Raw genomic sequence first — 23,741 nt, forward strand, 5'->3', positions numbered from 1 at the left:
ACTACTTCAAATTACATACATAATATTACATATGTTCAACATTTTCAGGTTCTGCACTCAGATATAAACCAGTTTTAACCAATATTGAAATTTTTTTCACTCATGCTCCATTTTATTTCGTGTTTCATTCATGCCATTGTGAATTTCCGAAAATGTTGTTACGTTATTTTGCATTTCAGGTGACGATATAATAATAATGTGTAAATGCTGGCTGGGCAAATTAGCAAAACACACACGCACTTCTATGTGCACCCGCAACCAAAATAGCAAAACACACACACGCACTTAAACAAACACCCACAATATAAAAATTGAACTGCACTTACCCATGTCGGCACAGCATTCACTTTAAGTCTTTTTGGGCCAATTGCCTCTTTTTCGAAAGGTTTGTCACAAATGAATGAGTTGGTGGCTGGAAAGTAGTCAATGGGAGAAATTTTTAAGTTCTCCTTCCACTTTTCAGCCAGCTCCCATTCACTTGGGAAACTAAATAAACGTAGTACCCCGCCGTTGGTACTTTCGCATCCGCGCACGCGACACTTTCGAATTTTAGGCATGTTGCACTTAATAAAATTAATTAATAGAATAATTCACGACTTAACCGAACGAAAACACGTCTTACCCGCACAAAATCACAAACTTTATGAAAATTGGCGCAATTATCGACACTTGTCAATTGGGCCAATATACATACATATAAGTAGGAGAAAGAAGGATGGTTACTTTCATTTGTGTGTAAAGCTCAATACATTTACATATGATATATACAAAGAACATGTAAGAAGAAGATTTTTACAGGTTCCCTGGTATATGATATGTACATATTTATTTGATTTTGGCGCAATTATTGACACTTGTCTTAATATACAAAATTGGGCCAAAACGAAACAAACAAATACATAGTTACTTTTATACATATGTCAACATGGAAATGCCGACGGCAAAATGCAAAGGCATACATTGCACATATGTATGTACATACAACCAATTCCTTGGTTGAAAGCAAAAATTGAAGTATGAGAAATAGAAATGCCGACGGCAAAACAAAATTCCTTACATTCGTACATTGCGTATGAAAGGAATTCCCTGGTTGAAAGCATGAATCATGAAAATATCATAATGGTGTTAGGTAAATCTTTTTTATTTAAAATTACTTATTATAAAATAAAATTAACATAAAATAATATGAAAAATAATAAATAAAAGTTCTACATACATTAATATTTCCATACATAATAGAACATATTTTCCTATGGAATATCAAAGATATTATTTTTCTTCAATATTCTCTGTTTGGGAATATCATCATGGGCATGCATACATACATATGTATATTTATGTCTCTTCATATTCTTGGGTATGTGAGACGAGAACAAAACAAAAAATGTCTTTACGTTCTCTGTGTGAGACGTGTGTTTTGTACACATTTTTCGCTGTTAAAAAAGGAATATCAAAGAACTTATTTTTCTTCAATATTCTCTGCTTGAGCATATATGCCATCTCATCATATGCCGTAAATACATATATTTATTTCTCTTCATATTCTTTGTTGAATATGTGGAGATCTGTTAAAAATGTTAACATTTCACAGCGTGAATTCTGTATTTGTGTGGTGAGATTCCGTGTCGCAAATTTATCAAATGTTCGCTGTCGAACCTGCACCTTCTCTATGTTTTAAGTTCTCTGGTTCACCAATCAGTATGCCGACTGACTGGCGAAGAAATCGACAACAAACAAACAGAAATTGCTTCCACCCTACCATTAATAACACTAGCTGCAGCTTTGGAAATGGAAGAAAAACTGAAATGCGAAGAATTCGCTACAGCAACGGTTAGTAATGTATACAATTTCTTCAATAAACAATATTTATTTAGCATAATATTTTCAAATTACAGAAACAGTTTGTTTTAAGGACGAAAGGTAGTTCCGACAGTGTATGTGATGTGTTGCGGCATCTTTACACTGACGAATTCCTTATTTTGTGTAACTGGGACGGTAGGGGAGGCAAGCAACCGCTATCGAAATTTCTGTTGTCAAACATATTATATGGTAAATTTTATATAATACCCAACGATTATATAATACCCAACGATTATATAATACCCAACGATTACCCTCCTCCCGCGCAACCGACGCGAGGGGCGCAATCCGCGAATGAGCGGAATTAGCCGAGTCATAAAAGGCAAGAGAGTTTTAAGCGTTGCGATCTTAAGCTGCTCAGCTACAGAAACAAAAATTTCAACAGCCGAAATTAAGAATTAGATTAAAGTTTATAATTATTTTTATATATGTATAATTAAGAGTAGATAAAATAATTTTTTTAATGGTAAAGAGTGAGTCTGTTAAATCAAATGTGCTGGAATGAAAATTGAAATCATGTCATATACGGCGGAATGGTTCGTTTAACTCAAAATTTGTTCTAGAAAATTTTAAAAGTAAGGGTCTAAACTGCCTGGTAGGGCGAGCGGGAACGTTAAAATTAATATCAGATAAGAGAGATGGGCTACAGACTGACCCATTCATGAGTTTTACAAGAAATATTATACCAAGCATCTCCCTACGACTAGAGAGTGTCGGGAGATTTATAAGTTTTAAACGGTTAATGTAAGGGGGAAGATTTAAACTGTAATCCCAATGCAAATGATTTAAGGCAAAAAGTAAAAAATGTTTTTGAGCGGACTCTAACTTATCCGAATGGACTTGGTAACTAGGGTTCCAAACCACAGAAGCATACTCCAATATAGGCCTCACCAGAGATGTAAAAAGAATTTTTGTGGTAAGCGGATCTCTAAATTCTTTAGACCAACGTTTAACAAAACTAAGAGCGCCTTTAGCTTTAAAACCCGTGGAAGATACGTGAAGATTAAAATTGAAATTGGGGTCCATATTTACTCCCAGATCAACAAAACTGCATACTTGCTCCAACCTAAAGTTTTGTATTGCGTATGAGGTAGGGTCTACAGCTCTACGTAAAAAGCACATCGTTTTACATTTTTTAAGGTTCAATGGCATGCCATTTCTATCACACCAAGAAACTAGGTTGTTTAAGTCTGTTTGCAACTGACATCTTTCGCTGTTTGAAGTATATGTTTTAAAAAGTTTTACATCGTCAGCATATAATAAAACTTTTGAAAACTTAACAACAGATGATATGTCGTTAATAAATAACAAGAACAGAATTGGACCAAGATGGCTACCTTGAGGAACGCCTGAAGGAATATTGATTATGTCAGAAAAAGTATCTTTAAATATGACTTGTTGAATTCTATTACTAAGATTAGAAGCAACCCATTTTAGAAATATTGGTTGAAAACCAAGAAGATCAAGTTTATTCAAAAGAATTGAATGGTTTACTTTATCAAAAGCTTTACTAAAATCTGTATATATAACATCAGTATTCTTATTCTCCCTAAAGCCCGTTGATACATGTTGAGAACAAAAGAAATTACGAAAACCATGCTGAGAACAAGAAATTAGTGGAGAGATCCGGAAGGTTATGTCGTCTGTTATAATTGCTTCAAAAAGTTTAGGTATTGCAGACAACTTTGCTATTCCCCTATAGTTTTCAATAGATGACCTAAATCCACTCTTATGCAAAGGAATTATAAATGACTTTTCCATATGGATGGAAATAAGCCTTGCTTAAGAGATGAGTTAAATAGTTTTGTTAGGGGTTGGTATAATATATTTGGCACATTTCTTAAGAAAGCATGAGGGAATCATATCTGGGCCGTAATTGTATGATTGTTCTAACATATTTAAATGATTTAAGACGTCTGCTTCGGAAATGGTAGGTGCATTAATGACAGAAATCGGACATAACTTGTGCTGATGCGGAACATTTTGTGGAGATTTTGAAGAGTAATTGGACCTAAAGAATTCAGCGAACATATTAGAAATGGTGTGTGGTGTTGTCACTGGACATACTAGACTTATATTTCATAGCGGACGGAAAATTAGAAATCCTGCGTTTGGAGTTGACGAAACCATAAAACAATTTTGGATTACGTATAATATTATTTTTTACTTTATTTATATAATTACTATAACATATTTTGTTAAGTTCAGCAAATTGTCGACGCAATCTAGAATATTTTGAATAGTTAGCAGCTAAACCAGTTTTTTTAAAAAGTTTAAAAGCACAAGATTTTCTATTTTTTAATTTACATAATTCTTTCGAAAACCATAAATTAGAACTAATTTTTTGAGTAACAACACACTTCGGAACATATTTTTCAAGTAAGTTTACTATAGTTTCATTAAAGTGGGAAGCACTAAATTCAATATTGCCACTGTAATCTGGCCGAGTTATTTTAGAAAGTTCGTAATTAATCTTCTTAAAATTAGCTTTCGCAAAGTTTATTATAAGCAAAGTTGGCTATGATTTCGATGTTAATTTTCAAAGCAGGATGATACGTGTCCTCTGGGCGAACTAAAGGATCACATCGGACAACAGAGAACATTGAAGCGTTATCGACGTAAACTAGATCTAAGAGCTTACCAAATTCATTTGAAATTAAATTAATTTGGTTAAGACCCAACTCCGACATTTCATCTAAGAACTCGTTAAAACATGAACGAGTACTAATAGGGATGGTGTGATCATCAATAGATTTCCATGATACGCACGGTAAGTTGAAATCTCCCAAAACAATCATGGAATCAGTATCATTAACCATTGAGAAAACATTACTTATTAATGTAGCATGCTGCATATATACAGATATGTCAGAGCGAGGCGGTATATAAGACAGTGTTAAGTAGATATGGCCACTATTAGCGCAAATACGAATGCACTTAAATTCAATGAAGTCTGCATACGGAACATCGACTTCTTCAGATGGAATTGAAGAATGAACAGCAAACAAGACGCCACCTCCTTTTCTGTTCAGCCGGTCATATCTAGAGATTTCGAATTCGCTGTTGAATATTTCGTTATCAAAAATGTGGGGCTTTAGCCAAGTTTCTGTCAAAGCAATGATTTTAAAGTTGCAATGAATGCTAGATACAAATCAGTAAGTTTTGTATTAAGCCCTCTAACATTTTGATAATAAACAATCAGCGAATTATTGTTAATTAGTTTTTTGTATCAATGGGATTTCTTGGCATTTTAGTGATAACTACAGGGGGCTTTTCACGTTTGTGCTCGAATTCGCGCACAAAGACCCCAGATGGCCAGAATGAGTTGTCAAGTATCAATTGAAAATTGTCAGCGGATACGTCGATCTTAAACGAGAAAATATCTCTGTTGTATTTGAAATTAAATTTACGGATGTCTGTATCTACCGTTTTTAATTTCGACGAGATGTAACTGTTTATATCCTCGACTGTGGTATCCGCAGCAAGTCTCGAGATAAAAATTGCTTTTTTCCGCGGTATTACCACTAAGTTTTTATTAGCTGACTTGGAGGTATTTGGAGGCGGATCTTGAGAAGTTTTCCGCTTACCGTATTCAGTAACAGTTTTCTCTGTGTCCTGAGCAGACGGAACCTTCTCTCCTTGAGGACGAGGGGATGCAAGATTTATGAGGTCAATAGCGGGTGGGGGCATACTTTTTAAGAAAGATACAGTGGTATCTTCATCAGACGGACGTTTTCGTTTAGGTTTTGGATTCTCATCCCGAGTATTTATTCATTGAAATGATTGAAACAGCGTTTCATAATGCCTAAATTTTTCAGTAAGGGATTCAAGCTCTCGACCAATCTCCTTGAAACCATTGCGCGCCTGCTTAAAAACTTTAAACAATTCAATTTCAGTTGGTCTGCATTTCAAGCAAGACCAGCGCAAGCCCTTACTGTCAAGAATGGAATCCAAAATCCTACCTGTCAGTCCAGCACATTTAAGATGGGCAAGCCCATCACAAAGCCAACAAAAAACATAGCGTTCCGACTCGCTTTTCACAGAGCAGTTCGGAAAGTTACAAGTCATAATGAACAAAAACAGTATTAAACAAAAATATAAAAAATGTTAAATAATAAAAGTAAAAAGCGCGATGACAAAAATATTTATAACAAATGAATGCAATAAAATAGTTAGTTATCAAAGATAACAACCAATGTTGCGAGCAGTTTGAGATGCACTGTAACACACGAAAAGTAAGAAACTCGCGATAAGCTGTGGACAAAGATGGAAATGAATAAAAACAAGAAAGAAATTTAAGTAAGCAATATAAATTAACACTAACAATTGCACTATTTAAAATGTAGCAACAAAAACAAATTGAAAATGACTCGGCACAATAAATTAAAATTAGCCAGAAGAGAATTAAAGTAAAATCAATTGCTTCACTAGCACAATATAACACTGATACTTATCTTAAAAGATCACTTAATACAAAAATTTTCACAATAAAGTTTTAAATATAAATTAAATAAATTCGCCAGAGCACCAAATTTACAGCTGAGTACGAGAAGGGTTGCCAGATTAAAAATACATACATATTTACCTAAAAATATGTATTTTAAATTGTTTTTTCATTACATTTTTTATAGATTCTTTCATCACTTGTGGACTTGCAAATTTCGAGCAAGAAATGCGGAAGTCCATCGAAATGAGCCACCATAGATTTAAGCAAAAAAAATATAGGAAGCAATGACAATTTTACATTTACCTTTTACGGGAGTCGAAGAAGTTGTTGGGCATTACTCCAAATAGGTGTCATCAAAAAGCGCTGGTGAATCCATCTGATTAAGAAATAAGAATTTGGCTGCATCAAAATTCATTTTAAATAAGTCAACATAATATAATAAAATACCGTCGGGACAATGCAATAATTACAGTGAAAAATACGCTTAGATTAAAAGCCTTTTTTTCCTGGCTCATATATGCACTAAATGTATTTTTCTTCATATTGAATTATTAATTTCTCTACTCACCCTTTTTTCTAATATTATAGACACAAAATGTTCACAATTTTAACGAAACACAATTAGAGTAGATTTAAATATTTATTTTAATAATTTTGCATAAATATGCAGAAGCACAATTCTCAATTATCGACGCGTTTGTAACCGAATTTTTGTTTTCTTCGAATTCAATTTGTCACAATGAACAAGCAAACGTTAGTAGTAAGTAAAAATTGTGTAAAAGTATTGGAGTTTCGGTCACGCAAGTTTTGCTGGGAACTGATAACAGAATATCTATGATGTGTACGTATGTGTATAAATACGTTAGATGCATTAAGTCACACTGTGATTCTATATAGTTGTAAAATATCAATGCGTTGGTATCTGAAGTATACAATAAAAATTGAATACTTAGTTGTACATGTAGTCATTATACGTATTACACCACAGAAACGAAGAAATTTAAACGGAAGAAAACCGACGACAATCTTCAACCACCCCATCAGCACAATCTTCTAAAGCAAATTTTTTATCATCCTCACTCACTTTCCTCCTGAGCAGTTCATTTCTGTGTGATATAAAGCATTTATGTTTATTAAGATCGGAAGTCTGCATATCACTGCATTTATAAACTTTTTTGCAAATACGAAAATTTACCATATCAAGTAATATCCTTTCGTCATCTTTAATTAGCTCTACAAACATATCCTAAATTGCACTTCTAATTCCCGTTTTTCACTGAGTTTATAAATAGCCATAGTAATTTTTCCCACCAAGTCTTCGTTATACTTCATAGTATAATAGCAAACTTAAAAAATGTATAATGAATAAATATCAGTATATTTGTCAGCCATCCTTTACAAAAAATCGTAAGTACCAAAACATTTGCAAAAACAAACAATAACAAAACAGTTACTCAGCGCACGACACGAAATTTACACTTTTGACAAAAATAGTACTTTTTTGTTGATTAATTTTTTTTTTTTTGCTTTTGCGTTTTTGTTGTAGGTGCGTATGCGTTTTTTATGTTTGCTTATTCAAATTAAACACTTGCCACAGGATGTGAACAACCTTTTCAACTGGGAGGATCTGAACTGCGAAATAGTGCTCAATTCCCAACACAGCCAGTTTTATGTTACCGGAATTGACCCGGATTTTATCCGACCAAGAACTGTATTTTCGGAGATCTAACCCCGTTTAGATCGGTAAGTTTTAGTAGCAGATTAAACTCCTATTTATCCAGAACAGACCCTGACCTATCAAACATATGTCCAGTGTGCAAAGAGTCCCGGCATGACACTAGCTACCTCTTTGCATGCTAACCCTACACATCTAACACCCTTTCCCCTTTGGTCCGACCCGTCAAAACAGCTATGTTTCCTATGCCTACCGTTGGATGACGTCGACGACAACTTATCAAATCCTTACCATTCTAATGGGGATTACAGATGCGTAATATTAAATTGTTGGTCTACTCTAGAGAGAGTCATAACTTACGGTCACTCGTAAGTGTAGAATTACTTTAATGTTTTTTTTTTTTGTTTTGACGGGAATGAGTCTTAGTCATATTTCATATTAGTATGAGCACTCACTTGCACCAATTTTTATGGCTCATGACTTAAGTGCACTTATTTTATTGGTACCAATTGCAGATCTCTGTTGTGAAATGTATTATAGCTGCGGTGCGATGCGACGTAACGTTTTTTCTTTTTTGTTTTTTTAATTTGTAATAATTTTGAGTAATTTCTAAATATTTTTATTTAATTCTGAGATCTCAGACATGTCTAAAAAGTAAACCGAATGGCATGAAATGAGATTGAAAGAAGTAAGAAAGGGCTAAGTTCGGGTGCAACCGAACATTTTATACTCTTCCAACTTGTAAGAATTAAAGCCAGGCAAATACCGAAAGGTGTAATACGTCTAACAGAGGAACGGAATCTAACAATTGTAGAAATACATACATATACTCTGTATACCTCATACACTGATCGACATATTCGGAATAAGGTTTGGTAGAAAAACGAGTATATGTAGTATAAGAAAGTTGAGGTAGTTTTAAACCGATTTTATCTGTTTGTTCCAACACCACATACTTTTAACATGCCACCAATCATATAGAGTAAAGTCAGCCGGATGTTCGAAAATTCTGATATTAGTTATATGGGGCTGGTTCAAGTATCCGCTCAAATTTATATACTTTAAACACAAAAATACACTATTATGAGTGAAACACGCTCTCTCATTTTTATTGAGATAACTCACATATTGACTGTATATGCGGTACAAGTAAGTCACCCGAAAGTTCGAAAATCTTTATATTAGGTATATGGGGGCTAAGAGAAATATTGGCCCGATTTTACCAGTTTTTGACATTCAGACCAACAATTGATAAAGAAGGATTATCCCTAAATTTCAATTACATATCTCACACATTGACCGACATTTTTGATCAAAAGTCAACAATAGGTACTGGGGTCCAAATATTCGGTACCTAGGGGCTTGAAGACTTATGATTGGATTTGAAAAATAAACTAAAATCATTATTTGTACATAGGTTCATTCCGTTATATTAAACACTTCTTGATTTCTGTACTGGAAAGTTAAAGAATCAAATGGATTTTGTGGTATATGGGAAATAGGCGTGGTTGTAGTCCGATTTCGCACATTTTCGTAGTGTGACATAAGAATACCTATGAAAGCGATGCTACGTACTAAATTTTGTCGAAATCGGTCGGTCGGATTTTGTGATATCGGTTTTCACTGAAAAGTGGGCGGAGCAACGCCTATCATCCAATTTTCACACTGGCTCCTATAAAGCGCTCTGAAACCATCTCGGAAGTAAAATTTAATGTCTGTGGCGAATTTAATTATTGATTTATTGCGCTTTTAGTAGTTTTTAACAGTACCGTTATTAGGCGAGTGAAGGGGTTATCCTGCGATTTCTTCCATGTTCACACTGTCCGTAGGAGTTCTTATAATTTTTTAACTCAGAAAATTTGGCTGTTGTATCTTTAGTAGTTCAGGAGATATATACATTAAACATATGAGGGCGTGCCCACACCCACTTTTTCAAATTTTCTTGCCCACAAGTGCCCCTTGCTACAGCGATACCTTGTACCAAATTATGTTTTACATATGTCTTAATTTAGTGCATGGTAATGGCACTTTATAAATTTTCGGTTAATGACGATTTGTGAGGGTCGCAGATGTCCGATTACGCGATTTTTGTACTAGGGAACCTGCATTCCAAGTTTCATCAATATATCTTAATTTTTACTAAAATTACAGCTTACACGGACGGACGGACAGACGGTTAGACAGACAGTCAACCGGATTTCAACTTTTCTCGTCGCCCTGATCATTTATATATATGTACATATACAACCCTATATCTATCTCGATTAGTTTTAGGTGATATGTAGGTACAGGTGAACAAAATTATAAACTCTGTAGCAACTGATTGCAAGAGTATAAAAAATATGCTATTCTTTAATTTTTTAATGACAGCGGTAACAACTTACCCAAACGCAACTCTGTAATGGAACGAGTATGCCCTTATTAAATACCGAAGCCTCGTTTTATTTCTCGGTTCCAAAATTAGCGCTCGTACTCTATTGTCAATCCAACCTCCCAAAAAATCTTCCACATTATGGTCATATATTCTCTGATTAATTGAATATGGCATCTTTTTTCTTATAAATTCTAAAATGGAAAAAAAATGGTTAACATTTTGGAGCTACTAAAGTAATGATGACTTCCAACGTTCTTAGAATACAAGGTTACGACCACTTTGAAATCATATGATTGATGACGAAGAAGGTTCAAAATGGTTAGTTACCATGGTCTTATTAATATGTATGTGTTATTTTATCTTTGAAACAGCTTAAAATATTAATCATAAAGAGCTGTAAGCTGACAATTTTTTTGTAAGCAATTAAAAATGACTTCTATCAAAGATGTTATAAAGTGTAAAAGTTTTACATCTAAAAACTAATTTTAGTTTTCAAAAAGCACAAGAATAAAAAAAACTATATGGCTGATGATCTTTTTTCTCTAATTCGTCCTACTGTAGGTATGACGATGTAGGGTTGGTTTCATGACGCCAACGTTTGTCGTAACCTTGTATTCTACAGATGTTGGATGAATAGATTTTGAAGAATAGATTAAGAATTTCAATATTATGAACAAAGTCGTACTCTTAATTGCTCATAGTAGTACATTAATTACTTTTTAATTAAAATCTCTAGTTACAATTCAGATATGAAATTATAGGGTTTCCAAACGAAAGGCAAACACAGCATTTTGCGTGGCCATTATGTAATGACATGACGTTCACTTTGTAAATTTAGTGTCTAGTTTAATTTGGAACATTGATTGGAGCACGTTGTGTCAGTTATAAATACTTTGAAAAATAAACTCAATTCTTTTATTTAACTAAAGCTTAATAACAAAAAGTCCACACAAAAAGGATTAATTTATATATAACACAACGCTACCTAAAGAAGGGAATATAAAATTCAATTTTTATTTTTTTTTAGATAATTTTTAATATCGCAACTACCTAATCTACTTACCTTTAATTTTGGGCAGAGTATAAACATTTTCACGATATATGTAACAGTGTCCACCCAGAATTATAACCAAGCTTGGTATAGTGCTCACACCCGATTTTTTAACTAAAACCGGTTCGTATGCAGCATTAACTGCTGCAAAGTTAATTCCTAGAAAAATATCACATAAGAAAATGATTATTATTAGAGATTTGCTGCAGCTACATATAACTAAAATATTATTCCTATTTTAATAACAACCTAGTAAGACGTGTTGCTTCTGTCCCCATGGTAAAATAAAACTTTAATTTTTTTACACTGAGAACTATTTTCAGAAATTTAAACAAACACATGAGTCATAGTGCGGTGTTGTTTATAAATTTCCCCAATAGCGAACTCTATGTAAAAAAAATCAAGAAAAAAACAGATTTTCCATTAATTAATACAAATAATAACTTTCTAAAAGATAAATGAATTGAAATTACAATTAGAAAAAGAGACAATATTAAATTTGTTTTTGTTTTTAAGAAATATACATATAATTTTGTACAACAACCGTAAGCTCGAAATAATTCCACAATTTATATACATTTTTTTTAACATATACATATATGTATGTATATAAATATGAACGTCGCTGTTCCCGTTATTTTAAACCATAGCTGTAAGGTGAAATGGTGTGAATCAGAAAACTGCAACGAGTAATAAATTTTTGTTTATACTTAAGTACTGATCCGTTACTCTGTCTGATTCTGTCAGTTCAGTTCATGTACACGAAACGCACTGTTTGTCTTGAAATCAGCAATAGAGAACAACTTTGATTCACTAGCGATCAGCTTATACCTGATTTGTTTATGAATGTTCATATCAGCAGAAAATACCCGAAGTGAAGCAAACTCATGCTTCAATGATTGAAATGATCGACAGAGTTTGGTTTGTATATCATCCCCTAAACACTGATTTACTAGTGCACTTTTGTTCTATTTCAAATACATATCCCTGCCAACCACGGCTACCCGCTTGAGACAAATATTCCAATACAACTACACATTTTCTCTCTATACACTAACACCAACGCACATTTTCGGGTTATTTTTTGTTTACCTAAATGCGATGAAAAAAAGTTTGTTTCAGTTCTTGATTTATTTGAATGAGTGCGAAGGAGAAAACATTATTGTCAATAGTGACAATAGAAAATCCCAAATAGGGTAATAAAAAAACGATTGAAAGACGCATGTCGTTCGTGATCGTACCATCGTTAAGGAGGCTCGTACAACAAGAAGGTAAGTAAATGAATTTTATGTGATTTTTTAACAATATTTTGAAAATAATTACTTCATTTGTTTTTATAGTATTGGAAATCAGAACTGAATTGGAAGTAGCAGCAGCAGCTATGTATATCATCAGAAGCGGCAAATATCAATTGCTAAGTAAGTATGTGAAAAAAGTGTATGTACTTTGAAATTGGACAATATAATACGCAAAATAAATACATATGTACATACATATGTATGTACAATTGTATTTTATGCGTTTAAGACGGCCTGCACAATCCAATATAATATGTGAAAACAAATGTTTGTTTTATATTTTAAATGATCAAATAATATTTATCTTTTCTTTCAGATGTTATTATTATTTTTATTTAATTATTCTTTCTTTTCAGATTTTATCACTATTTTTATTTAATTAATCTTGGCTTTCAGAGTAAATTCTATTTGTATTTAATATATTTTATTCTTTCAGATAATATTAATCTTTTTTTCGGATATTATTATCATTTTATACAATTAATCGTTCTTTTTCTTTTAGATATTACAAATTCAATGTAATTATTATTTATTTTCAGGTATTAATAATTCTTTTCTTTAATTAATATTTTTTCAGATGAAATTATTTTTTTTTAAATAAATATATTTTTATTTATGAAATGTTAGCGTCAATATATTTAATTACAATTTTATGTAAATATTTTTTAAAAGTAATATAATTAATAATTTAAAAATTAAAAAGTTTTCTTTGAAATTTTAATAAATTTTTTAAATAGGAATCAAAAAATGCAACCCTGAATCAGCTATTTAAAAAGAGAAAATGCAACCCTGCATCAGCCGTCGATTGGGGATATTAGAGCAGGACAGATATACATTTTGCTGCTGCTGCACTGCTGAATGAGCGCAACAAAGATGTATGATCACATGTATACGTACGTGAGTGGGTAAAATTGTCACTCGGCCTATGGCAAAGTACGCATGATTACCCTATGGATTACCCACATTCTTACCCACTGATTATCTGGTTTTTTACCCGCTCATGGTTGGCAGGGTATGTTTGTATATACATGTATGTATGTATGTATGTTATATGTATAATGGAAATTCCATCGAGTACATACATACAACAAATGCATGTATATATGTACGTACGTTCTCGATGGAATTTCCATTGTTTGCGCTTCGAAAATTTGTAACATAATTAACATAATAACATTGTAATTAAAAAAAGGTTGTTATACAGTTGCACTAAATTAAGCAAGAGCATACTCAGAAAGGGATCACGAAGCAGCAAGGATAAAGGCAGAAGATGACCTGCGAGTTTTCCATTCAGACCGTGAGCGATCTGAATGATTCAAACATGGAAATAAACTCCGCTAATCGAGAGCTCTATGTATGCATGTCAAAATTGTTGAAAACCCTTATTTATTTTGTTCACAGATCCATGAGATAAAAAATCACATCATCAATGGCAGAATTTTAAAAATCATAAAAATATTATGGCCAATCCAGTGGTTTTGGAATATAATATCGATAGTTTTCAAGGGAAAGTTGCCTTAAAAAATAATAATGTATTTTCACGGTTGGCTGGCAGCATATGAAGTACATAATATGTAAAAAAGATAAAGTACCCTGTTTTCATAAAAAATCCTTCCTGTACTTATGAAAGCATACATTCAAATCCAAAATGTGGAATTAACGGAAAATAACAGTCGGAAAGGAAAGAGAATAAATAAGTGTTCGGATTTATGGGGAAAATCAAATAGCAATGTGTCGGACTATACAGTCAATAATGGAAAGCAATTTAGTGTCCGGATTACCGCGTTGTCCTGATTAGATAGTATCCGAATTGTATTAATCATCAAAAATCGCTTTACTATTTTTCTAAATATTCTTCATTTGAACCAATTGTTGAACCACTTTGATTGAGAAGTCATAGTCGTCAGTTTTTGATAGAGATGCATATTTAAAATTGCTGTAAACAATAGCACACTGAATTTTTGAAAACTCTCTGCAAAAAGAAATTGTAGATTTGGGAAAATATTCAGAAGATATTAAAAATCGATCCACCTTATGTTGGTTGTTTCATAGGAACCGAGTGATAACGGAGCTTTTTTAATAATGTAACTAAATTTTTTATTCAATAAATTTTTTTATTTTTTTTTCAATTTTCGTTTCAAACTCAGCAGATTTATAATTATCAGTCAAATCATAAGGTTGAAAATAATTAACTGAAATTTTGAAACAAAACATGAAACGAACTTAAGGGGCTATACATTTTTTTGTTTTTGCTTTTTCGATAGTTTATATGTATATTCAAAAATATCCTGTGAAATCGGCAAGGTCGTATCTTGAATAGTTTTTGATTGGCAGCGTTCTAAACAGCTACCGCTCAGAGGTGCAAACATATATAAGTGAAACTTTAAACGACATTTTTCAAAATTGCTGACATCATAACTCAACGAGGAATTGGGCGATCGACTTCAAATTAAAACTGGGCATAGTTGAATACATTTGCTATACAATGGACTACGATCTTTCTGATTGGTTGAAAATTGTCAATTTGGCATTAAAAAAACGACCATTTTTTCCGTAAAAAAAACGATTTTTTTTACGCCATTACGCCATTTTCTTAATTTTTGATATTTTTTAAAGATCGTAGTTCATTGAATAGAAAATATATTTAAGTTTAATACACATTTTGAATTTTTTTGTTTCAGCTACTCATTCGACCGGAATCATGCCAGCACTTGAGGCACTTTTTTTCGACACTTCCACAGACAGCAAATTCCGTTATTTTTCAATATTTTTGTAAAAAAAAACATTTTTAATATAGCTAAAAATATACTTTATTACGTCCATAGAACGTCGAAACATTCAATCTAGTACTTTCTTTTAAAAAAATTCACGAAAATCACCTAATTTTTCATGCGTCACACTACTATAGCCCCTTAATACGCGACAGAATAATAGATTAATCGTGATGGCTGTAAGAATAAGCTTATCTTACTTTCAGTAAACATATCAGGTTTTCCTAAACATCGCGCATAAGGTTCTACAGATATTCACCATGCACCAAATTTTGGAAAAGACCCATGAGAAGAGAATCGACACACACCACCTCTCCGTCAATTTCAAAGCTGCTTTCGACAGCACGAAAAGGAGTTGCCTTTATGCCGCAATGTCTAAATTTGGTATCCCCCGCACTTGAGCAACACTAAAAGCTCCGTCAGGATCGGGAAAGATCTCTCCGAGCCGTTCGATACCAAACGAGGTTTCAGACAAGACGACTCCTTTTCGTGTGACTTTTTCAATATATGTACTTCTGGAGTAAATAATTCGAGTTACAGAACTAAACAGAGAAGGTGCCATCTTCTATAAGAATGTACAGTTGATGGCGTACGCCGAGGATCATTGGTCAATTCTGACGGCTAGGTTTCCACGTCACTGTTGTCAGTCATTACTTCGAAGTCGTAGATAATTTCGTCTATCTTGGAAACAGTATCAACACCACCAGCAACGTCAGCCTGGTAATCAAACGCAGAATAACTCTTGCCAATAGGTGCTACTTCGGACTGAGTAGGCAATTGAGAAGTAAAGTCCTCTCTTGACGAACAAAAAACTCATTATTCCCGTCCTGCTATATGGTGTAGAGGCCTGGACGATGACAACATCTGAAGAGTCAACCTTACGAGTTTTCGAGAGAAAGGTTCTGCGAAAGATGTATGGTCCTTTGCGCATTGGCCACGGCGAATATCGCATCCGATGGAAAGAAGAGCTGTATGAGATATACGACGACATTGATAGAGTTCACCGAGTTAAAAGACAGCGGCTACGTTGTTGTTGTCCGAATGGACGAAAACACTCCCGCTTTGAAAGTATTCGACGCAGTGCCCGCCGGGGGGAAGCAGAGGAAGAGGATTTATTCCGTTGGAGAGACCAGGCGGAGAATAATCTGACTTCGCTTGGAATTTGCCATTCTCGCCACGTTGCAAAAAGAAGAAACGGCTGCATTCGCGTAAGCGATGTCTACGCCAGTAAAGATGAAGATGGCAGGTTGGAATGTTGAAAGGCCTGATCGCAGCCACATTTAAGTTTTTAGTAGGTAATTGAGCAAACGTAATAATAATATTTAATAATAAGAAAAATTTTGTGAAATGTATGAAGACTATAGAAGTAAGAAAGGAAGATTTCAAAAATTGATTCATTTATTAAAAGATTTCGTGAACCATAGGAAAAATTATGTATAATTCCAAACAAAACAGTCGCCTGGGCATACCTATGTAAATGCCTGAAGAATAAAAAATAAATTAATTAAATATTTAAATGGACTCATTAAAAAAGCTATCGTGATCATTCAAAACCATTGGAACTTTCTAACATCAAGTAAGCGGATGTTAAATATACTAGGTATGTAACTTCGTAAATTTTGTTCCAATTAACTTGATATTTTGACTTCGTCAACTTAGATGCCATACTGATTTGTGATGCTACTTATGCTATTTAAACCGACCATGGTTTTTGTACAAAAGGTTTTTTAACCAGTGGGGAACTCTAAAGAGCCATAATTAACGATTGTGTGTGGAATGACTTGGAGGAAGTTGAAATGGACTAACTCTGGTTTCAACAACATCGAATCTATTTCCCAGGTAGGAATTGCCAAGCTTCACGACCGGATCAACCGTGGATTAGTCGTGGTTAACCAGGCTTTGGTAGTCCGGGACTGAACCAGGCTTGGTATCTTAGTCACATCGGGTAAAGTCCAGGCTTGGATCCCTCCCTGGTATCAAGCCTGGTTGCCAAGTTTGTACCAAGTCTGGAAGAAGTCTGGTTCATTCAGCCTTGGCTTATAGTTTCTCAGCCAGTCCTGGGCCCAGGCTGGCTGAAATTGATTCCTTTTCAATCAGGCTGCATCCTGATTTTACTTCGCTGCGAAATCAAAACGTTGCAATGTCTAATAGTATAATGCTTGATTGCTAACTCCATATTAATTTCCTTCTCAATATTTATAATATTGACATCCAGTTGGCGCTTCCATCGAGAACACAAATGTCAACGTCTAAAAATTAAATTCGATTAATGAGTGGTGTTCAATCATGAGTTCCACAGGGTATTCGAATTCGCGGGAACGAGTGAAAAAATACCGTTTTTTAAAAACATTTGGTGACTCTAATGTTAATAATAGTATGGACAGTTCTGATGAGGATTTTCGTGATGAATCAATGGATTCTTCTGATAAAAACTTGCTCCAAGCACAGAAAGATGAAAGGAGCCCTAACCAAGCAAAGCCATCTCATGATTTAGAAAATTGTGCAGAATCTCCATTGGAGTTCTACAACAAGATACATCGCTAGAGAGTTTCGCAGGGTTTTCAAGTTTTATGTCGGTTGACGACGATGATGACAACGCAATAGCACCTGTCAGTCTGGGAGCAAATGCAGACCCTCAACAGACCGAGCTGATGAACTTAGGAATTGAGATTGAAGCACCTCAGACCCTCACTGAGAAAATACGCCAGCTAACACTTGATAATATAGGCAGCATCAAGATGAAAGTGGTGAGTGAATTTTTAGAAATTCTGCGTAGTGAAGGACACACTGAAGTGCCATCCACTGCCCATAAACTTCTTGGCTTCAATCACCGCGTGAAAACCAAACCGATGATGGCGTATAAAGATCAGATTGGGAATTTTTTTTATCTCGGAATTCGAAATGGTTTGGAGAAACGAATAGACGTGAATGTCTACAAAGAAAAAAACATACGTGTGTTAGTTCATATAGATGGATTGAAGGTATACCATTATTCCAAGGGAAGTCTCTGGCCTATTACGATGAAGTTGGTGACAAAAAAATATACCTGCGGTCCTTTTGTGGTAGCCTTGTTTTATGGTAGGTCCAAGCCAAAAAATGTGAGTGATTTCGTAGAGGAAGCTAAAAAATTAATCTTCGAAGGCATAACCATCGATGGTTGTAAATTCAATTTTGAAATAAAAGCTATTGTTGCGGATAGTCCAGCGAGGGCATTCCTCAAGTGCATAAAAGGGCCAACAGCCTTTTATGGCTGTGAAAGATGTACAGTTCAAGGGGAAACTCGGAATCGAAGAAGAGTTTATCCTGATTTGAACTGTGCATTACGAACGAAAGAAAATTTTGTCACTCAAACAGATGTCAATCATCACTTAAGGGATAAAAAAACGCAGCAACTGCTGGTTTCACCATTGCTTCAGATTCCTAATTTTGATCCAGTTAAAGACTTCCCGTTAGATATTATGCATTTATTATTTTTAAATGTAATGAAAAATCTTGGAGAAAAATGGGTGAAGAGGGAGAAAAATAATTATAAATTATCAACACAACAGTTGAAAGAATTTTCAGATTTAATGAATTCGATGAAAGATTATGTAACGGCAGAATTTCAGAGGAAGGAGTTTGATGTCGAGGAAATTGGGCAATGGAAAGCAACTCAGTGCTCATTTTTACTGCTTTACGCCGGTGACATTGTCCTGCAGTTTGTTCTCGATGATGACAAATATCAACACTTTCTGCTACTTCATGTAGCATGTCGTGTTTTGTGCAGTGATAAATTGATAACCAGGGGTCTTCCCATGGCAAAGATTCTATTGCATAATTTCGTTCAACTAATGCCGATTTATTATGGAGAAGACAGTGTCATAATGACAATTCATCACCTCAGTCACCTCTCTGATGACGCAGCTCATTTTAAAACCTCACTGAGCCACTACTCTGCATTTTGGGGGGAGAATTTTATAGGCCAGTTGAAGGATTTTGCAAGTAGCCGAGCGAAACCCTTGGCACAAATCGTCAATCGCCTCAGTGCTTTAGACTCATCAGACAGTGCAAAAGTGAGACCTCGTGTTGCAATACGTGATGTGAAACCTGAAAAATTCCCTGAGACAGTTAAAATAAGTTGTGAAGAATATTCATCAGTCAAATCAGTAACTTATAATGACATGATACTACATGCTGTGGAACCTAACAATGTCGTGGAACTAACCACGGAAAAACTCTTTGTTATTTCAAAATTATGGGTTAAATCAAAGTGCCATCATAGTGAAAAGTCAACGGACGATATTTACTTAGATGGATTTAAACTGCACTCCTTAAATGATGTGTTTGACGCTCCCTGTGCGTCAAGAGAAATTGGCATTTTCGCAATTGACAAATTAGCAGGTTCGCATGAGCTGGTAACCATCGGTGCTGTGAAATCCAAGTGTTTAATGATGAAAATCAAAGAAAAATATTATGCTGTGTCCTTGTTGCATTCATAACGTCGATTGTTTCAATAGTGCAATGTTGATGGGTATGATGGTTTTTGCGGGGGTTTTCGCACGGAGAGAGGAGACGGATCCAGTGTCAAATTTTTGAAAAACGGCGGTTCATTTGTAAATGTTGGTGTTATTGTACATATATCCCGCAATAACGGTGATATTGCGTCATTTTTCTGCACGGCGTCCATTGCCTGTGGGCAATCCATAACAGCTTGGATTAATTCGCTATTTCACGTAAGTATTTTTGCCAATTGTTTATGATTCAGAATGAAGTATTATTCTCTTCTCCTCTTTTATTAGTTGCCTCAGCATTTGTCGAAAATTTTACACATTTCCACAATCTTTTCATATAACCTCCAAAAATCATGCCTGATGATGTTGACGTCATAATTTACTGTGTTGAAACATTGAGCGATAAAAAAACTTTAGACAGTAAATTCACACATTTGTGAGAATACTTTTTAAAATTACTTCCATTGAATATTACGTCAATTAATTATTCGAAGAATTATTACAAAATACATTTGTGAGAATACTTTTTAAAAATACTTCCATTGAATATTACGTCAATTAATTAATCAAAGAATTGTTGCAAAATACTTCGCACATTGAAAGGACCATTCACTTAAACTGTCTCATTCAAGTACACATTTTTTTATTCATCTACTTCCTCGGAATGAGTACTCAAGAGGAAGATGGCAAATTGTATCAAATTGTGGAGTTCCTGGACGAAATTACTGAGACTGGGAAAAAAACCCTTGAAATCGTTCCAGCGTCGTGGGTGACCAGAACCGATGGAAACAACAATAGTACTTGTGCTTTTCCTCCCCCACATAAATATTGTATAATAGACACAAAAGTGAAAGATCTCAGTCCTCCAGAATCATCGTGGGAGAAATTTGACGTTGAAATTCTCACAAGTGCTCGTATGAATAACGTTATACTAATATTTTCATGCATACCCAATCGTTTATCAACGAATTGAAATAAATGAACTCTTCTTTATTAGAGAAAAAATAACCTACTCTTTTCAGGGAATTACGACAAGGCCCAGAGGAGGATCAAACGTCTTTATAAAAAACGTGATAACGTAGAATCCACAGATTCAGATACTGAAACCAATCGAGCTAGAAAATTAACCAAAAATCAAGCGGCAATGATGTCAAGGCAAACTTTTTCTCTCTTAGAACAAATTGTCGAAGAAAGGGAGTCCTCTACATTAAGAACATCGAGAATTCCTGAGGCTGAAGTTTCCGGAAATAAAAATCAACCAAGAGATGATGAGACAGCCGGGGCTAGAGCGTCTCAAAGTAAATAGCTGTGTTCATTTTTTTTTTCAGGAAAATTGGACCTACTAATTCTCATTTTCATTAGGTAGAACAGCGTACAGTGACACAAAATCAGAGAAAAAATCGGCATTGATAGTTTGCCTTACACGTCTGAGGGGGAGTGCCATAGGCGATCCTCTTAAAGGTAAGTACCAACCATATTGTGGACGAAATTTGTATATTTTCTTTGTTTTTTCTCATTTTTCAGAATTTGTCATGGATTACTGGGATGCTAAATTGGATTTCCTCATGTACAAACTACGTGACGATTTCTCAAACTTAAAACGATGCATCCAGTACGATTTAAATAGAAAAATCGAAGAGCTCAAAATTAACATGACCATGCATCATGTTGCTGGAGCTCAACCCATGGCGTCCCCTTTCCTATTAAGACTTTGGAAGAGTTCCTCGCATGAGGACAATTTGGCTGACCCTGAAAAGGCTTTGAGCAAGCGTGTGACACTTGTGAGTTTATTTGGAATATATTTATATTTTGAGGCGTTATTATTGACTTTACCAATTGTCTGAGAGTATTTTTGTGGTTTTTTTTTTCAGAAAGAATTTATGAGTGTGTTAACGCATAAAGAATCCAATTACGCTGCAGACATTAAGAAGATCCTCAAGGAATTAATCGCCAAAGAAGTTCAACTTAATTATAGTGGCGTAGGCCGTGTTGTCAAAGGAAAAGGAAAAAAAAATTTCAGTGCAACAGCGACTTTTGCGTGTATGAGAGGTTTGCATACGAAGTCCATTCATGGTGACAGACTTATTTGGTTTTCATTGATTTTGTTACTCGGTTTCCAGATTTCATTGAGACAAAATATAAAGACTCTAATCAACCATTGAAGATTATTACGATTACAAGTGATTGGCTAGCAGGTGCTGGCGACAGAGATGGAGGATGCATACAGCGTAAAAAGGAAGTTGGTGCAGTTTAACTGAAAAAAGAGCTTAGAGGGATCGAACCAAAACTCACCAGTCAGTGAAAACTTAATTTTGCGAATTTACTGTTTTTCGTGTTAAAAAAAAAGGAGTTAATTTTTAACGTTAATTTTTTTGTTCAATATTATCAAGGGGTTTGTCCAGTTACGACAATTCAGGCAACAAATTTGTATTTTTTGTGTTTAAAAAAAGGAGTTACGTTAATGTTTGTTCATTATTATCGGCAGTTTTGTTTAGTTACGACAACATAATGCTTATTTTTCATTTTCCATGTGGATAAAGTCCATTTAAAGTATATGTATAACAATATATAAAATATTAATAATATAATAAAGATTAAACATAATTACTTCCGATAAATCGTGCTTCATTGAATGTGCCAATCCACAAAATACCTATTCAAATTACATCTGAACCCTGGCTAAGCCAAGGTATTAAAAAAAAAATAAGCTTGGAACGGCGCAGGTTCCAGGGCCTGGACCAGTGTTAATAAACGGCCTGGGCCAGCCCTAGTTACCAGGTCTGGCCCCACGTTACATTCCAATGCTCATCCACTATTGGTCCGGGCTTGGATACCAAGCCTGATCCAAGCTTCCCAAGTCTTGGGAACGGCTTGGTTAAAGGCTGGGCCATTGGTGATTTCCTACCTGGGTTAGTGAAGAAAACTTTTCCAGAACGCATTACTTCGCGTCGTGGCCTCCAAGGTCATCCGATTTAACACCGCTGAACTATTTTTTGTGAGTTATGTGAGCTTGCTAGTCTACGCTGGAGACGATTGACGCCTTGGGAGTGATTATTCGGCGTTGGACTAGAATTTATTGGAGACACTCTCAGAATCTCAGGCGAAGAAAATATTTCTTCTTTTACCGACTATATACTATATATTTATACATACATTTGTTAACATATATCATTATATTTATAATAATAAATAAATAAAGCTTTATAACAATAAATAAACAAATATGTACCATTTTGGTCGACCACTTTTTGCCATTTTTCCGCTAGAGACATTATTCCATCAGTGTAAAAATTTTATCAGTGTTAATCGAAATTTCCAGAACGGCCAGCGAACCATTGCTACATATGTATATGAACTGATATATGTAGCATCGTCTCCGTAAATTTCACAAATTTCATTGGTGGCTTGCGTTTCATTTTTAAACAAAAACTTCAGAATATAGCGCATTTCTTCATTATTTTCACTCTATTTTATTCATCATTCTATTGACAAAATACCAAAAGACTTTTTCGACTACCCAATATAAATAAAATAAGTTCAGATTAGTATATTGCTTATTACGATAGAAATTTAGAGAAATTTAACAAAAATGAACATTCCGTGATATTCATTATTAATTAAAAGAAAACGATGTGAAATTCATTAAAAGCTACTAAATAATTTTCATCATTAAAGTTAGAAAAATAGGCTTCACAATAGGCCTTTCTAATAACGAGTCGTTCCTTCTTTAGTCTCAATAACTGTCTTAATTCATATCAAACCAATTATAAAATCT

The 23,741-nt window shown here is 34.3% G+C and overlaps 2 protein-coding genes and 1 long non-coding RNA gene across 3 annotated transcripts in view; 1 reads left to right on the forward strand and 2 right to left on the reverse strand.

Moving 5' to 3' along the window:
• LOC126764244 (uncharacterized) overlaps positions 1-23,741 on the reverse strand; it is a 480,626-nt gene that overhangs the window by 293,573 nt on the left and 163,312 nt on the right. The gene's annotated exons all lie outside the window — the stretch shown is intronic.
• Positions 1-23,741, reverse strand: part of LOC126764044 (dnaJ homolog subfamily C member 16) — a 384,131-nt gene that overhangs the window by 261,322 nt on the left and 99,068 nt on the right. The window contains exons 3-4 of the mRNA XM_050481781.1: positions 11,420-11,566; positions 10,367-10,547 (exon numbers count right to left, since the gene is read on the reverse strand). Of these exons, the coding sequence (XP_050337738.1) occupies positions 10,367-10,547; positions 11,420-11,566 (328 nt within the window). The remainder of the gene's footprint in view (positions 1-10,366; positions 10,548-11,419; positions 11,567-23,741) is intronic.
• LOC126764314 (uncharacterized) lies at positions 21,689-22,376 on the forward strand. Its single transcript, XR_007667927.1, has 3 exons — positions 21,689-21,747; positions 21,838-22,015; positions 22,087-22,376. It is a non-coding gene; the product is annotated as an uncharacterized LOC126764314 (long non-coding RNA).

The sequence above is a fragment of the Bactrocera neohumeralis genome, unplaced genomic scaffold (genome assembly GCF_024586455.1).
Source record: "Bactrocera neohumeralis isolate Rockhampton unplaced genomic scaffold, APGP_CSIRO_Bneo_wtdbg2-racon-allhic-juicebox.fasta_v2 cluster09, whole genome shotgun sequence".
Taxonomy (NCBI): Eukaryota; Metazoa; Arthropoda; class Insecta; order Diptera; family Tephritidae; genus Bactrocera; species Bactrocera neohumeralis.